At 38.1% G+C, this 19143-nt stretch overlaps 1 protein-coding gene across 1 annotated transcript in view; it reads right to left on the bottom strand.

Moving 5' to 3' along the window:
• Window positions 1-19143, bottom strand: part of TRPC6 (transient receptor potential cation channel subfamily C member 6) — an 82114-nt gene that overhangs the window by 26796 nt on the left and 36175 nt on the right. Inside the window, exon 2 of the mRNA XM_072337963.1 lies at window positions 2205-2979. Within this exon, the coding sequence (XP_072194064.1) occupies window positions 2205-2979 (775 nt within the window). The remainder of the gene's footprint in view (window positions 1-2204; window positions 2980-19143) is intronic.

Below are 19143 nucleotides of genomic sequence, written 5' to 3'. Positions count from 1 at the left end.
AGTGTAAATGTTATCACTTGTCAATGCACATATAAATATACTCTCCCGTCTTTGATATTTATCCAGAATCACCATGTGGTTTTATAGCTTGCAAAACTGTACCAAACCTTATGTAGTCAGCTGTCTGCTCCTGTGAAACTTTTAATTAATGGTGACTTAAACACCTGCATTATCTTGTGCTCTTGCTCCTCACTGCTCCTATCCACTTACACTCTGCCCTAAAGCATATGGATGTCCCCAGCAGAGACTGGCTGATGTACAACAGCTCTGCCTCTTCTTTAGCCTTCTGCTTCTGCTGAGTGACACTACTTCAAAATCTAATTTGCAGTTATTTCACAATACTATACTGGAAGTAGAGTTCTAATTTCAGAGAAGACAACCATGGCAAAAGAGGAACTCTAAAGAAAAATCGTGCAGGGCTGAGCGGTCACACAGAGCAAGGTGCTCCGCATGCTGTGGCAGTGCAGGCTGCAGAAGCCTGTTCACTGAACCAGTCCATCTTTCCTCACTCCTGAGCTCCATTTCCTTCCCTAGTAGCATCAGGGACAAATTCTGTGCTCCCAGTTCATCCTGCCAATTGTGTACTGCAGCACACATTAGAAGAACAACCCTTGCTGACAGTTTGAGATGATGATGTTGTTTATCTCTATCAGTATTAACTTGTGTCACTCCAAGTGCAGTAGATTGAGCTATGCTGTCCCTACAAATCAGACATGCCACTTATCTCAACATAGCTGTGAACTTAACAGGCTGCACTTATGGTGTATAAAAATGTTTATCTGTTCTGTTCTAAATTTACTCCCTTTTAAGTTAATCAAGTCCTTTTGTTCTCATTTTCAGCAGCTGCTCAAGTGAAAGAAACAAGAGAATGTGGTTTAAATACTTTTCTCTAAACTGTAAGTGCAAGCACTGGATGAAATATCAGTCCACTGAGATCCCAAGATTTCTGCCAGAAACTTCATGGGGCAGACTTTCATCCTCCGAATTAAGCTGAATTAATTTTGCTCTTATCTGGGCCTTTGTATTGAACTGCCTTTTTATCAACACACAAGTTCTCATACTTGTACCATTCCCATTTCTCAGCCCCACCTCAGTGGGGGGTAATGAGCATCTGTGAGAAGCCAAGCTGCCTGCAGTGTTAAACTACAATTGCAATCTGCCGTTAACACTACCTGTGTTTGCATGAGTTCTGACTTTTCAGCTACTGAGAGCAAAAAGCTTACATTAGTGAGACTATTACTGTCTGAAACAATACAACTAAATAATGTGATGGAGTTCAGTTGCCCATCAGTGTGAAACCACCTCAAGGGAAGTGATTCTGTCCCTCACGTTCATGACACCCCATCTGGAGTACTATGTCCAGTTCTGGGGCCCCCAACACAAAAACACTGAGCTATAGGAGCAGGTCCAGAGGAAGACCACAAAGATCATCAGAAGGCTGGAGCAGCTCCCCTGCAAGAACAAGTTGAGAGAGCTGGGACCTTTCAGCCTAGAGAAGAGAGTGCTCCAAAGAGACCTTATAGCAACCTTCCAGTACCTGAAAGGGGCTTACAGGAAAGCTGAGGAGGGACTTATTATAAAGGCAGGTCACTACAGAACAAGGGGAAATGGCTTTAAACTGGAAGAGGGTGAATTTAGACTAGATATTAGTAAGTAATTCTTTATGGTGAGGGTGGTGAGACATTGGAACAGGTTGCCCAGCTAGACTGTAAATGCCTCCTCCCTGGAAGAATTCAAGGCCAGGTTGGATGAGGCTTTGAGCAACCTGGTATAGAGGGAGGTGTCCCTGCCTATAGCAGGGGGGCTGGGACTAGGTGATCTTAAAGGTCCATTCCAACTCAAAACATTCTATGATTTTATGATTTTATGACAAGTATAACTGAATAAAAGTGATTAGAAGATATATAGAAACAATAAAGAAAATCAGCATATTAAAAAAGGACAATATTTAGAATCCTTTTAGTAAATTACTGTAAAATATTGTGAGAAGTGAGCAAATTTTTTCAGTCCAACCATGAGAAAATATTGAATGTATGAGTAGAACTGTTTCATGTGGCTTGCACAAGTGGCTAGAACATCTCACCTCTCACATTATTATTCTGCTTTATTAAGATGGTTCCGGCCTTTTCCTGTTCAAGGAACAGAAGAAGGACCTTTGAAGTATTTAATTCTGTGACTGTCAGAACAAGTATCCCTCTACTCACCTTAAACTCTTTTTCAATGTTGGCAAGCACAGCCAGCTCATTGCTTAACTCTAAGGCAGTCATTACAGGGTCTTCACTGGATAAAGACAAATAAGCAGGGCTGGCCAGACCTTTGTAGGCATTGATTCTGGACCTAGAATGGCTGAAAGAGTCATGCTTTTGTTTCTGGTTGCATTCACTGCACTTGCAGAAATAGTCATGTGGTCTATCAATCCGAGCCCCTTTTCTCAGTAGGGTGTAGACAATCTCATACTCATGACAGTGAGCAGCCAGAATGATTGGTGTAACATCATGAGAAAACCGTGTTCCGTCTTCATCATATGCATAGAAGTCATCATGCTGGAGCTCTGACTGGCTAGGACTTAATGCAAGCCTCTTGCCTTCAGCAAACGCGGGATGGTTTAGGATAGCTTCTACTATCCTAACATAACCTTTGCTAATAGCCAAAAGCAAGGCATCCCCAACCCGAGATAGGTTCTCCTTTTTCAGCAAAAGTTCTGTGATCTCCAGGTGCTCGTTAGCAACAGCTAGCTGCAAGGCATTCTGCCCCATGTAGTCCACACAGTTTACATTGAGTGAGGGACATTCTTCCAGCATTTTGCGAATCACCGGGATATTTCCATATTCTGCTGCATCCAAGAAGCGCTCTTCCTCAAGAGAAAGACTTGTTGAGTGGTCATTAAACATATATGCTGGCCCTCGACTGGCCTGTCTCCTCCCCTTCTCCCGGAGAATGGTCTGTCGTCGTAGTGCTAGTCTGTTCTCGTTGCCCCGGCTGCGTGGAAACAGAGAAAGTATTAATTCTGCTGCATGGCAGGGCATGTCGATCTTAAATAACAATATTTAATAATTTTAATAATATTTAAAATAATAATAATTTTTAATTGTTTATCTGTGGTGTATTTTTAATGCAGTATGGAGATTAGAAACCCTGACTTTGATCCGTTTTGCAACCACTGTCGCTACACAGCTCTGAGATCAGTAGTGAGCCATGCATTCTTTGAACAAGAAAAAGTGCAAGTCAGTCATCATTTAAAACTATACTTCTTATTTCTGTAATTTCTGGCAAAATTGAATTCTGCTTTACATTACAGGGTAAGGTAACAGTTTTAAGGTAAGATTCTTTTAGAAGTTGACACAGAAGCCATCCTCTGTTTTTCAAGTACTCCTCTATTTATTTGAACTTCTCAGTTTCTTATCGTTGTTTCATAATCCACCTTTCACTCTAATATGCACAGTAACTCCATGCTTTTTGTTTCAGTCTTGAAAAAACTCAAAAAGACTCATTTCAGAAACATTTGTGATTCCACTTTCTGGTAAGAATATTTTTACCAGAAAACATTCAGCTAAGTTTGAGAATTGCCTCAAGAAGGGCAAAATCACATTTTGCTGGATAAATGTACCACTTTATGACATCTTCAATTGGTCTAGCAGAGATACTTTGAAGGACTTCACTGAAACTATTCTGCTATTATCAGATCTCAAATTCTTTGCTTAAGTGTATATTTTAAATACAAAGACCACCTGTAGAATAGTACTTAAATGTTAACACATGCAGTGACTGCCTTTGATCCAGAGACAGACAATAACAACAGTACATGGTAAAGAGAATAAGCCATGTCTACTCAGCTGGCAAGAGTCCCAGTGACACCATGTGAACCTGTGTGCCCCCAGGCAGCCCTTCACTCACAGATCTTTGCTGGGTGTACTTTGGTGCTAAGTCACAGCTCAGAGTGAAGCTAGTCACAGTGTGAAAGGGGTCAGCAGCCATGGGATGTGGGACGGCATATCACAGCAGGATATGTGAGCAAAGAAATTTTCCAAAGCCCCATCTTCCTCAGAGAAACACACAGGCACACTACACTTGCTTTTATTATCCTTACTGCTGTTACTACATCAGCAACTACCTAACCTACGTTTAGCATGTGGCTTCTCCTCTGATTTTCAGATGCTCTTCTGATATCTAGAAATAACAGCTCATTCATGAATTAGAACTCCACATGATAAAAGCACACCTATTATGCTATATGACATCTGTTCCTCCCCCACCTCCTTATCCTTTTCATTATTACACTTCAGAACATTGATATCCTCCTATTAATTCCTCCATTTAGTGGCTTGCCACCAAATTATTGTAGCTTTATGACATCTCTGAAATGCAAGTAATTCTATTACTGAAACTGTCATTCACCCCTCACTTAACTTGCCTTACTCATGAACCATTTAATTATTACAATATAAAATGAACCATTTCAAAACTAAGTTTGTTGAGGAATGCTGAATTCTCTGCTGTTTTTTGTGCTTGGTTTTTTTTTTTTTTTGTCTGTGTGTGTGTGTGTGTGTGTGTGTGTATGTGGTCTTTTAAGAAGAAAATGTAATTCATGACACTGCTATCTCTGCCAGCTAAGATCCTAATCCTCAACAGAAATCCAACTGCAAATCATTTTCTCTCCTAAAATTATGGTTATACCACTCAGTATTCACTACAACTTCATCTTCTTTCCTTTTTGAATAGTAGCTGAATGATTCTTTACATACAGATGCTCACATACCCTTCAGCATTTTCAGTATTTCTCATAAAATAATAATTGCAAGCAATATTTTTTATTCTTTAAATGTGTACCAATTAATATGAATTTGAGTATTTAAACAACAAAGTAAAATCATCATTTGAATCTGACTCAAAACTTCTTCATAAAAAATAGCAATATTAAGTATCTTCTATGAATAATCTTCTAGACTTTTTATATATAACCTTGCTACAAATTTCCTTCCTGCTTTTTGCCTTTTCTTTTCAGACATACAGTCCTCTAAAGCACTGGAAATGCTTCAAATTGACAATGTCTTAAACTGAACTGGACAATTCTTTGCAAGATAATTAGAGGTATGGAATGTAGGATATCTCAAAACTGATAACTATAACATTGCTGAATATGCAGACAATACTAATAATGTACAACAACAGTAAGGCTATTAGGTCCCAAAGTCTTAGTTGGGACTATGTCACAATATATAATAAAAATACAACTTATCTTCTTCTCCTTGAGATTGTTCTTGAGGGCTGTCTCAGTTCCTCTGGTTTCAAAGCATACAAGAGACCATGGATATATATTCTAATATCTCACAAATGAATACATTATATTGTTGGTAGAAAATTTTCCATCCGTATTTCCAGAAATCTTTAAAGAAAATGCATATTTGTTCAAAAGTCCTCCTCTGGAGAAGTTTCATAAAAACCACGAAAACTAAAAGATGATCATGTTACTGACATTGGCAAAAATACTGGTGTCAAAAACTGAAATTCATTAAATAGAAGTCAGGTTGTTGTTGTTGTTGTTGTTGTTTTATCTACTTGCAAGCATTTTAGGTGGAGAAATAAGGTGCCAGACTGTTCCTGAAAAATTTAAACATGAAATCCAAAGGTCTGCTGGTAGGATGAAGATCACCAAGGAGTCACGAAAGAGAAGGATATTAAAGACAAGTGTGGGAAAAAATGGAGAAAAAAAATAGGGAGAGGGGGAAATTTGATGAGATTTAAGGTTCATGAACTGCATGAACATAGCAGGGTCATAGACAGCGGGATCAATTGCACCCTCAGTAAGTTTACAGATAACACCAAGCACTGTGGTGCAGTCAATACACCTGAGGGGTGGAATCCCATTTAGAGGGCAGGGTTGAACAGTGGGCCCAGGTGAATCACATGAGGTTCAACAAATCCAAGCACAGCATCTTGCACCTTGATTATGGCAACCCTTGCAATCAGTACAAATTAGGGGACAAAAGGATAGAGCACAGCCCTGATGAATAGGACCTGAGGGTACTGGTGGATGGCAAGCTCGACAGGAGGCAGTTGTGTGCTCTCACAGTGCAGAAAGCCAACCACATCCTGGGCTGCATGAAAAGATGTGTAGCCACCAGGTCCTGAGTGAGGGAGCGATCCTGCCCCTCTTCTCTGCACTGGTGAAACTTCACCTGGAGTACTGCATCCAGATGTGGAGTCCTCGGTAGAGGAAAAATGTGGACCTGTTGGAGAGCATCCAGAAGAGGGCGACAAAAATGATCTAAGGAATGGAACATCCATCCACCCTTTAGAAATGTATATAAGCATTTATAAGACCCCCTTTCAGTTTTCTTTTCCCTAGGCTGCACTGTCCCAGGTTACTCAGACTCCTCATAACAGAGATGTTAAGTACCTTTGTGCCCCTGCACTGGACTCTCTCTGGTAGTTCCCTGCCTGTCTTGAACTGAGGAGGCCAGCACTGGATGCAGCATTCCAGGTGCAGAATAGAGGGGGAGGATCACCTCCCTCACTTGCTGGCCACATTTTTTAATGCACCCCAGGAGACCACTGGCCTTCTTGGACACGGTGGCACATTGCTGGAACTAGAGATAAGAGAAGCAAACCAGAGTGTAGTTATGCATCTTGTACATGAATGGTTCCACCAAATTTACTTTAGCATCTGTTGGTTTTAGAATTTAACAAATAAAAAGTAAGTAAGTTAATGAAAGAAAACAAATGTCCAAAAAACAGATACAAAAACCTTGGCTGTACTGCTTTTAAGACTTTTTATAATGTGCTGCCTTGTCAGTTCACTGAATTGTGAACTGCCATTTTTTCTTCAGAGATGTTTATTAAAGCAAGTATCATTGTGTCAGATTATTGTCAAAAAGATATATTATATGCTTTTTTGCATTATTCTTTTCTTTTCCTGCACTTTAATGAATGAACACATTCTTTCTCTGATGCATACTGATTTGTCCTTTTTTCATTCTGTAGTTGAATGATTTATAAAAGCAAGAAGTAATTAAAATCATAGGAGGAAATTTAAACAAGCAGAAAGAATAAAGAATTATTTGGACAAAATTTGCTCTTCTAGATAAAATGCGGGGAAAAAAAAGATTTTTCAAGGTGATTTCTTTAAAAAGGAATAGCTTTAATATCAGTTTAGAAAAATATAGGAAGTTTACAGAGCTCAAGACAGGAGGATTAGGATAAATTCAAAAATAAAGAGCATATAACTTTTTCCTGATCTACAGTTCTACAGTTTGTAATACTTAAATATATACTAAAAATAAAAGAGCTTGCTTTCAAAATTAATTTACGCATGGAACTAAATACTGGGCTGTCAAAAAAAAGAAAAAAAAAAAGTTGGAAAAGCCATTTATTACAAAATAGCAAATATTTAAACATATTATCTTACATGTAAGCTAGAACTGTGTTAGCTCTTTTAAATTGCTTTGATATTATGCAGTCAATCACACTTCACTTTCCTATTTCCTGCTCCTTTGTCCTGGCTGTTATGCCTAAGACCTTATGCAGGAGTGGTAACGGTCTTGCTAAATGCTATGACTGTGAGTCAATCACCTTACCTCATAAATAGTGAACAACTCAAGAGCCCTTTGAGCTCCAATCCTAATGACAGAGCTGCATGTGAGCTCTCCAGTTCCTTCTAAATATTGTGAAACTTGAGTGTCTATAGTCTCAGGGTTGATTATGTGGAAGGAGGTGACTTACTGAAAGGCCCACCTCTTGTGAGAAAGTAAACTTCCAAGGAAAGCTACATCACATGACCTTAGGTGTCCGCAAACACCATAGGAGCCTTCCATGCTGACTCTAGGAAAAAAAACCAACAAAAACAACATGGAGTCTGGAGCAGGGTGGAGGTACTGTGGTCAGACCACAAGGTCATCTTTCAGGGATGGGGACTTGATTACACAATCATAGAATCATTTGAGTTGGAAAGATCTACTCCAGTTCCCCCGAAGTGAATATCTGCAGCTAAATAAGGGGTGCACAAAGCCTCATCTGGCCTGATCTTGAATATCTCCAAGGACAAGGCTTCCACCACCTCTATGGGCAACGCATTCTCAGAGACTCACTTCCTTTATGATAAGTTGGTTTTTTTTTCTTATATTCAATCTAAACCTCCCGTTTTTTAGTTAGAAACAATTTCCCCTTGTCCTATCACAACAGACCCTACTAAAGAGTCTGTCTCTTACTTTCTTGATGAAACTACTGGAAATGATCGACTACCTTGTTTTTCAGAGCCAGCTCTCAGACAGTAGTTTTCCATCTTTCTGTCAAAAACATGTTCTCTGAGTAACCTTTGCAAAGCAAAGGCATGTTTGACTATAGTCAACCAAACTGCACTTCAGCGTAAGATTACAGTAATTAAATGACCATAGACAGAAGGAATTTTGGAGATAGTACCATTGCAGACAAGTCGGAAGGATACCACTGGCTTCTGGAACCAAGCAACAGGTGCAGTCTCTGTTCCTCCCACATAGGGGCACTTACTGAAAGATTTGTGAAATCAACTACACTGATTTATTTCCCAGGAAACTCAGAAGTCTCTATAGAGATTCTCTAATCAGTTATAAATCTTCACAGAGTTTTAACCCCTTGCACTTCTTTGCATTGTTTAGTAAAAGCCATTGTAGGTGTTCTCTCAGCATGAGTTTTGTCCAACTTGCAGCAAAAGGAGGGCTACAAAATTCATGTAGAGCCTCTGTTCAACAGGGTGATGGACCTAGTGATCAAGGACATCATGGGTAAGGCAGGTAGTAGATGCTTTTTCTGCTCCAGTTTTTACTGTTCTGATCTCAGACCTCAGGGATCCATAAATGAAGTTTCAAAGTGAAGCATTCCTACGTTTGAGGAAGATTGACCTAGACTGCAAGCAAGCCAGCTGGATCCACAGCTCCAAAACCTTGTATCTGGGGTACAGAGGGAGTTGGCAGACATCACCACCAGGATGTTCTCTGTCAGCTCTGACAGTGCACACTGACTAAGGAAATTTGTATCCATGGGAAAAAGATGTGCCCAAGTTTTTAGCTCCCCATTGGCTTCAGTGAATATTATCACCTTACTTAAACTAAATGACAATCACCATAATGATTTAAAACACATATTTTGACCGGCTCTGTAAAACTGATCCAATATAATAAAATGACTTTGATGACCTTTTATCCTTGTAAAATCAAAGGAAAAACCCTGAGTTCAACAAGATTAGCATTTGTTTGTTTCCTGATAGCCTAAGTGAACTTCAGTTAACTGGCAAAAAGTATAGTTTGATAACTGACTTTCATTTCTTAAATAATAGAAACTGATTATATTTGTATTCCAGCAACATATTCAGTATAATTTATCAAAACAAAGAGTAATCACTGCCCGTCAAAAACACTCAGAATTAGGTATTCTGTCCAGTATAATTTCTCTTTCCTTGCTTGAATATATAAGTAATCTCTGCTTAAATGGAAAAATTAGCACATACACTTCCCAGGGAGAAGCTCATCTTCTGGCATAGGGCTTATTATTGACTGAAATAGAATACTGTACTGTTTGCTGTAGCATATCTTTGATGCTGAGCTCTAGAATTTCAGTGTGATACATTACATTTTCAATAATTTTCAATAACTTTTTCCCAAAACAGAATATTTTATACATAAGAAAAAAATAAAATAAAATCCCATTTTGCTCATTTGCAATTACAGTTAATTAAAATAACTCGATCCAGAATAGTATATTTATTTTACCATTACCAGCGTCTTCTCATTCAGTCAAAAGAAAACAAATAGATACCTATGTTAGGATCTATTAGCCACATAATTCTTAAAGCAATATGACATCTCAGCCTTCACAAACTACTGTGCAACTGTTGGTTGCAACACATAATTAATGCGCTTTGGAAGGAATGTAGTCAAAAGGACCATACTAACTTATCACTAAGAGCCATCAAGACCAGACTAGAATGCATGCACCATTTTGGATACTATATTACAGGAAGGAATTCTACAAAGTAAGAAATAAAACACAAGAGAGGACTAGAGGTCATATAGTCTCTACTGTATTCTCCACTTAGAGCATAATAAAGTAGATTTTGTGAATTATACTGGGTTACATTCAAGTCATCTTACTTCTACCATAGCAAATTCTACAAATTAGTCACGTAGATTTATTCTCTACAAAAAGAGAGAAAATTAGATGATTAGATGAAGTGAAGGTCTTCTTCAAGGTTTATAATTTAGTAAGAACATGGACCCCCAAAGGTTCATGGAGGTAAGCCCCTTGCAAGCATAGATATCATCTTGAATAGTTCCTGTAATACATTAGGCTCTGACTTAAAGGAGGCCAATTTATTACTGGGATTTTCTTATCTCTCATTAATCCCACTGAAAAACTAATATCAAATTTGGTTGTTCTCTCCGAAACCTTCATCTAATTTTCAATCTAAATTGAATAATTGACCAAATTAAATATATCTGGTTTTGTTTGGAAATCAGAGTTGTCTTTCAAATTAAGTAGCACTCTTCTCTGACAGTATTTATTAGCAACACTCACATTCATAGCAAGCATGCATTCACTTAATCTTTATTTTGTTCAGCTAAATCAAGCCAATCCCATTTCTTGCTACATCCATTACACCTACCACAGAACAAAACTATACAGTAACTCCATTTGTCAGTGTTCATAGTAAAATGATTAGCAACCATTTTGTGTTAAAATGTACATTGTTAGTTTTCTCACTGGTGCGTTTATATCCCAGACACCATCTGGGCATTAACGACTCTTCTGGAGCCAAAGATAAGTCTCCTGCCTTAGCAGGCTTTCCTTAATCAGCTGTCGGGAAGTGAGAGTCTGATTTATGAACTAAAAGAACTGTGTTGAAAGATCCTATTTCAAATCTCGTCTCTCTCCAAGGACACTGACTTTCACAATGAAGAGCTGTGGAGATGGGAAAGTTTGGGAGTAGAAAAACTTCTGAGCACATCCAGCACCCTAATACTTTGATAATAATACTTTTCATAGTAATAAAAAGGTTTTTAGGAGAATCTGTAATAGTAAATAAAGGCTACACGAACTTGAGTGGTGAGAGTACAGACTCGTCCTCTTTTTCTTTTGCACTGTTTAAGAGTACATTGTTAACTCATTTACGCTTGTGGCTTGGCTTTACTTCCAAAAATGTATTAGTTCTGTAGTAATACAATACAGCTTCTTAGGAAAGCCAAGTTCTGTACTTCAGCCACAACAACCCCAGGCCATGCTACAGTCTTGAGGCAGAGTGGCTGGAAGACTGTGTGTAAGAAATGGACCTGGAGGTGTTAGATTCATCACCCAGCTAAACATGAGCCTGCAGCATGCCCAGGTAGCCAAGAAGGTCAATGACATCCTGACTTATATCAGAAAAAGTGCAGCCAGAAGGAGCAGGAAGGTAATCATCCCTCCGTACAGAGCCCTGGTGAGGCTGCACTCAAGTGCTGTGTTCAGTTTGGGCCCCCTCATTACAGGAATGACATTGAGGCCCTGGTGGATGTACAGGGAAGGGTAATGAAGCTGCTGAGAGGTCTGGAGCACAAGTCTTATGGGGAATGGCTGAGGGAACTGATATTGCTTAGTCCTAGTCTCCTCCTAGAGGAGAGGAGGCTTAGGAGAAGCCTTATGGCTTTCTACAACTACTTGAAGGGAGGTTGTGGTGATGTGGGGGTCGGCCTCTTCTGCATAACTAGTGGTAGGACTAGAGGGAGTGGCCTCAATTTGCACCAGGGGAGGTTAAGGAAAAAACAGGAAAAATTTCTTCTCCAAAAGAGCAGGGAGGCACTGGAATGGGCTGCCCAGTGGTGGAGTCATCATCCATTTATGCTTTTGTCTTATAGCAAAGCTTTAGTAAGAGAGACTGTAGTGCAGCCATTAACTTAGGTATACTCATGCATAAGCAGACATAATAGCTGTAGTTTTTGTAAAGAGAAAATAAGTGTGTAACACAGCTTTGAAGCATGGCTGAGGGAAAAAAAAGTGTTACAACTGCCAGCAGCGTCCTAAAGATCTATATTGGAAGTCATAAATACTCTAAAAATAGAGAGAAAAGACGCAGTACAGCATGTTGTCACACTGGCTTAATCATAGGCTACTCTATGTCTTTAAGCTCAAGAATTTTGAAAATTGGCTAGTTATTAAACTTGAGATTAGTATCTGCTGCTTGTTGAAACTCAAGTAACTGGCTGAAACAATGTTCAAAACATAGTAAGACCTCTCAACCACCTATCTGCAGAACTTTCAGAAAACCTGAATCAGACCATCATAGAATCATAGAATTATAGAATGGCCTGGCTGAAAAGAATCACAGCAATCATATAATTTCAAACCCCCTGCTATGTGCAGGGTTGCCAACCACCAGACCAGGCTGCCCAGAGCCACAGCCAGCCTGGCCTTGAATGCCTCCAGGGATGGGGCATCCACAGCCTCCTTGGGCAACCTGTGCTAGTGCATCACCACCCTCTGGGTGAAAAACTTCCTCCTAATGTCTAACCTAAACCTCCTCTGTCTCAGTTTAAAACCGTTCTCCCTTGTCCTATCACTGTCCACCCTCATAGACAAACATGATCCATGCATACACTACAGGTCTTTAGTAAGACTTTTTGTTGTTACCCATAACATTCTAAATGCAAACTAAAGTAAGAGGTTGAATGAAACTTTGAAGAAGAGATTGAATCAGTTGGAAAACTAATAATCCAAGGTTATAAAGACAATTTGCTCAGAAAATCTGACTGAGACCTTATATTTAGTTATTTTCACTAAGTTTTGTGTATGATAGAGTAGAAACTCCACATTTCACATATTCATACTTTGAGGAATCAAAAACAGGAGGAAAGCAAGGTTAGGCTTATGTACCTGAAAAGAAATGGTCTAAAAAAAATGCTATGCAATGTGACAGTAAGTAAAAACTTTCATCCCTAAGTTAGAATAAGCAAGCATACACCAAAATATGGGATTGGTTAGACTGAAAGGAACAGATGAAATAATATTGGGGTCACACAATCTTGTGACACATAGGCCCTACACTTCAAAAGCAACACAGACCAAGTGGAATTGGTCTAGCAGATGACAGCAGAACTGATCAAAAGTCTGGAAAATGTGAAATGAAGTGTGAGCAGGCTTTGTTTGGTTTAGAGAGGACTACAAGAAGATAATCTTCAAATTATAGTGTAAAAGAAGGGGATATCTATTCAGATCTAGGATTGCTAAGCATCCTGCAGCCCTGAAGACCCTAAAACTTGTTGGTAAGAGGCAAAAAGTTTATTTATAGCAGAGAGGATTACATGAATATTTTATTATTTATTATTTCTTAATTTTATATACATATAAAATAAATTAATAAATTCTCTTTTGTGAGATAATATATAATTTTGTAATGCATCCACATTTGTGATTCAGAGTTCTATATGCCTTAGAGGCTGGTGCTAAAATGTAAGTGGGTAGAGCTGAAGTGCACTATAAACAACAAGTCAAAACTACCTGTGGAGATTTATAGAAAATATTCCAAATAACCAGACAGTGACTGCAGCAGAAATGATCAGAAGTGGGAAAAGCCCACAGTGAGCATCCCTTAAATATTTCATTTTTCAGCACTCGAAGGGTACAAATAAGATTTGACAAGATAAGTCTTGTCCAAACTTATTCTTTTTTTAATCAGGAGGTACACATCCAACACCATATATGAACTATGTCACTTTTACCTTTAGAATTGTCTTCTGAAGTTACAGTAGAAACTTATGCAACCTCTGGGACTGCCCTGGTATTTCTGGGAGCTGCACCGCCACAGCTTTTTTTCCTCAGTACAACTGAAAAGTGTTTTCTCCAAGCTAATTTATTATGTTGTACAAATGCTGTTACACAGAAGTGGTTAAAAACAATCTGATTCTAGAGAGGATTCTGTTGTCCACAGCCTGGTTAAAAGTTCATCTGTCGCTGTGAAGCTGGAAGGGTAATGATCTGACTAACATTTTCTTTAGGGAACAGCAGGAGATTTTCCTCTCTCCCCTGTAAAGCAGTTCAGTGACTACTTATGATGGAGAGAAAGCACACAGCATAGGCCAACCAGCCATTTCCTAGGCTCCTCATTTCATTTGTCATTCTCTCTACTTCTTACCAGCTATTTCTCTTCAGCAATAAAACTGCTGGCTTATTCAATAATGAAGCAGCTGCTCATCACTGAAAAGAGAATGGCAAACGAATAGAAAATTTAGGGAAATAAGTAATAAAATAGTGTCTACAGAAAAAATGGTCCAAAGAGGAAATGCAATCTGGAAAACTGCAACTGAATCTGCTTCAAGGAGATTTATCAGAAACAATAAATAAATGGTTAAAGAACTCTGTTTGCTATTAGATTTCAAATAAAGAAATGGGATTCATATTCCTTCCTAAGAAAAGAAAAGGAGAGAAACAAGTCCTTTACCATCCTAGATGGTATATACGATACTCAAAAGACAAAGAAAACAACATTATAAACACTGCAAGATGGTATGACATGACAGATGAGGCCTAGAATGGAGTTGAGAGTGCTTAGTATGGAGTGCCTTTTACCACTCTTCTATTTGAGGATTAGTGTAATTTTAAGCTTTAGAAGACTGCCACAGAGCTGGTTTTGTAAGACTGAAGATACTGTCGTACCTAAGGACACTAATACTTTCATGTTGGCTGCTGGAGACTTTTGACAGTAAGAATGGACATTTCATATAAGCTTTGAAGTCTAATTTTAAGGTCACTGCTGAAAATCTGAACTGTTATCATCCAGTAGTTGATGAACTTGCTCAGAATTGTATTTATTTCTGCAAAACCGCATCCTTTATAGTTACACGTTTATATGGGTCAAATAGTCATAATTATTCAAATTAAAACTATCATTTTAGCTAAAAAACTGGAAAGAAGAAGTTAAAAGTGAATTAAATATAAGGTATGACTTTAAAATAAATTTCACAACTGGCTATATTGCTAACTGATTTGTGTTTCTTACATAAAACACCTAAAGTATGGGTGTTTCACAGCCTTCACTGCTGTGTGTTCTATACAACTACCCCACTATATACTTATTTCAAGAGATAGTTTGAATTCTTTATCTATTTCTACAGTCTTACCCGTAGCTATTCTCAGAGTAAATAAGACACTGTGTTCCTGAAGGTACTTATATGCCTCTGGTGTTGGGCCTTAAACAATCTCCATAGGTCTATCTGAGCTTGTAAGCTTGTAAATAACCTGTGTCTTGTTTCCTCCCCAGCTAGCCAGGCAGCGCCTAATTTTGTCACTGAGGCTGATGGTTCTTTCTGAGGGTCACTGTTTTAGTGCCCTGGTCTCCTGGGCAAGTGCTTGCTGCCTCCCTCAGAATGTGCATATTATGGAACTACTGCTGTTGTACAGTACACAGATTAGGGAAGCAGTCAGTTGTGCTGCCTCTGGTGAGTAATCAGCTTTCATTACTCACCTCATTAAGAGTAGACTCTCAGTAGCTGTTATCACAGAAGACTATTTTAGATAACAATTGCTACATGGTTTGCTGTCTCAAGCAAGCTTCTCTGTTCTTTTCCCTAGCTATCACTGGAATTCCTGTGTTAATAAGCTACTGAAGTTAGCAGTCTAAAAACCCAATATCCGACTTTGTCTGGGATGGCTATTCAGGATCCTTTTGTTTACCTAGATATGAGACCACTCATCAGCTCACCAATTAGGTCCAGCATTGAAACTCCCAGATTCCCCTAATGTCATTTTTTCCTATTTCTATCATTTTATTATTGCTATCATAATATTATTCTTGATGAATTGTAGACTTTGGCACTAAATTCACTTACTGTAATGGTTCGTGTTGCTTTTTAAAATGAAGCTTAAGTATTTTCCAGTTAGAACGATGACAATTAATAGAATGTCTGTAACACAAACACAGCTGCTCTCTGTGACAAACATGCCTCCGTAAACAAAACATTATTACATTAGTAATAAAGCAGCAGACATCAACAAGATATCCTTTGTACAGATCTCTGGAATGTTGTGCTACCACGGTATACGAGCCTGAGATCTGTGTCCCACTGGTTATAAATAAAAGCACTTAAAATAGAGCATGGATACTTGTACCGATGTTAAAACTGGATACAAATGAAGCAAACCTCTATTATACACAACCAAGTTATCTTGGTACTCCCCTGATGGAACCTCAAAGGTTTTTAAGGAGAGACCATCTTTTAAAACATAAATTACTGACAAGGTTCTGTGCTTCAGAAATCTGGTTAATATTAGATATTGATCCCACGAAGGCAGAGGACAAATACACTTTTGTTTGTTTGTTTTAAAAGGTTAAAACTAATTTCAATTCAATTAAACAGTTAAAATTCCTACACCATTATAATCTATTTGATGCAGCAGTTTTGCTGACTAGATTAGGTCAGGACGTTGTTTCAATACACATTCTTGCAGAAACACCCTCTCCTCATTGCTGTTCCAGTACCATGTCATTTGTTACAGTGATGTAAATGCTGGAGCAACTCCAGGCTGACCTGAACCAAGAAGCTTAACCAAAGGATGGTATTTCTGAATAAAATGCTTACTTTAAACACAGCTCCTCAACCCTATTTATCACATAGATGGAAACACTTGTGTTGGCCCATGGTAAGAGGCAACATGAGGACAAGTGATGGGGAGCAACAAGAAAAGAAGGCTTGATCCCTTTGGTGACAGTGTTTGTTAAAGTTGGGTATATATATAATAATATATATATATATATATATGATATATATAATATATATATATATATATATTGCATTCATTAATCAATGATGATCTATCTATGATGACAGTAAAATGGAAAGATAAATGATCTAGAAGGCAGATGAAAAGCAAAATAGATAATGTAATCTCATATGGATATTTTCTATCAAGCTCTGTAGTTGCCCACATCACAGCTGCATAAACCAAACCTGGATACACCTTTCTTATTTGAATCTGCATTGAAACTTGAAAGGAATTATATCTCAAGTTCAGTGTTCTGATTCACATAGCAGAAAACAGGTTGAAATCTCTGAGTCCAGAAGGACAAGGATTTTTCTTAGTGTCAAATTTTTTACTGTCTATCATCTGCTTACTTTCTACAGTTTGCAAATGCAGAGCAATTCCCTCAGCTGATTTCCTACCCCAAGGACTGCTTTTGCTCAGATCCCTGCTTCATCATAAGGCAACTTTAGAACTCTGCTACCGAGAATCCACGAGAATGATCAGGAGACTGGAAAAAGCAAAGCCCCACTTACACACAAACCTTCTCTCTAGAGAGCATATGCTGTTGAACTGACACAAAAACAGATTTAAACTGTCTGGCAACTCAACAGTGCAGTTCCATAGTATGTATTTTCCTCCTGTTGTGTCTGCTTTTATTTTGACCACACCATAGGCATGTTTTTGAATAGCACTGGAGAGACAGCTGATGAAAATAAGTATTGCATACATATTTTCCAAGAACAAGCTGAGACTGTAACTCTCCCCTGCAAAGTAAATTGAAGAAAATTGAGCAGTAAGTGAAATTAGCAGATAATGGGTTGAAAACAAGCAAAAGGATGTACTTCTTCACATTGTATAGTTAGTATGTGGAACCCGCCACATAGCACTGAGGGTGCTAAGTTAACAATAGTCTCAAGAGGCAACAAGGCAAATGCAGAGAACAGAAATCCACCACTGCTATTAAGCATACTGCTTCTGAAGCTTTTAAGTAGTAAACAGCAGGAAATGATGAAAGCATGGTTTCTTGTATTCACTACTGTCATCATCTTCCCTTGGCATAAGCTTTTGGTCCCAGTTGGAGACAGGATACTGTGAGGTAACTTAAACGTCATGTGTATATGTGTATATATATGTATATATATATATATTAGAACACATTTATAATCATAATTAGATTATTCACAACGTTTGCTTGAACCATGGGTTGAATGAAAGAGTGCCTTTTCAATCCTTTACCTTGAGAAGTAAGCAACTTTCATATGAATGCCTAATAGACGTGAAAATCAAATGGATCTCTTTAAAGGACCATTTCTTGTTCTCTGACCAGGATTTAGCATAGCTTGGGATTTAGCTCACTGGTTTTACTATTTGTAAGTATCACATAGATGTGTGCATGCTGTAACAGCATAAGTTAATAAAAAACCCTTTCTGAATGAGCATTTCATAAACTTGTGTATGGATAAAGATGATTAAATTAGGCAAATGAATGTATGCCTATATATTAGAGACAAAATTATATTTGCAGTGCTTCTCTGTGTAAAGCCACAATCTATCACAGATAAATGGAAAAAAAATAGTATAGTGGTAATTTATAGTTATTCTATTCATGTTTCTAAAATGATTTCACATCTAAAAGAAATGAACACTGAGGAAATTAGTGCAAATAAGTATAAGGACTGGAAGCTGGCATGAGATGCAATTTTTCTTTAGAATTTGAAGGAATATGGTGTTCATACAGCTGATCTTGATTTAGGCTCCTTTCTAATGCCTGAAATTAAACAAGGGCTTTAATAGACATTAACATCTAAGTACAACATATCAGAAAAACAAGCAGATCAGCCCCTAATTGATTAGCTCTGTAGCAGCACAGTATTCTTCTTTAGCAAATTCCAGAGTGGAAATGTCAAAGCTCAATGGTATTAGCTCTTGAAGTTGCAGCAACAGCCTATAAGCTCTAAAGCAGTATTGATTCACTTTCTTGCCATCTGACATTTTCTACATCTAACCCTTCTTGCCTTTGCAAAACCATGTCTGGAGAAAAAACATTAACATAAGACTGATGATTTTGATGTATCTGATGATCTATAACAGTATCTATAAGAGTAATTAACTGTAAGAAATACTGTTCAAGAAGATTTTCCAATGTGCTCTCCAAGGAGTTCAGACTGGAATTCAAGCCCTGTAAAGTGTCAGGAGTCGTAGCTCAGAGCCTTTTTCTAAAAGTGGTTAGCATCTTCTGAACTGCATGCATAATATTGCATCAAACATACTTAACATAGCATATTTCGACTTTTAAAGGAAAAAATAAAACAAAACGAAACAAAAGAACCCCCACAAGATCCAACTACATAAGGTACAACTCCAGTCTTTCTTGTCATTCCAGGTTGTTTGCAGTAAGAGGAGCAA

This window comes from Excalfactoria chinensis, chromosome 1 (genome assembly GCF_039878825.1).
Source record: "Excalfactoria chinensis isolate bCotChi1 chromosome 1, bCotChi1.hap2, whole genome shotgun sequence".
Classification (NCBI taxonomy): Eukaryota; Metazoa; Chordata; class Aves; order Galliformes; family Phasianidae; genus Excalfactoria; species Excalfactoria chinensis.
The sequence above is the reverse complement of the archived record's forward strand: the minus strand, read 5'-3'. Positions and strand labels throughout refer to the sequence as shown.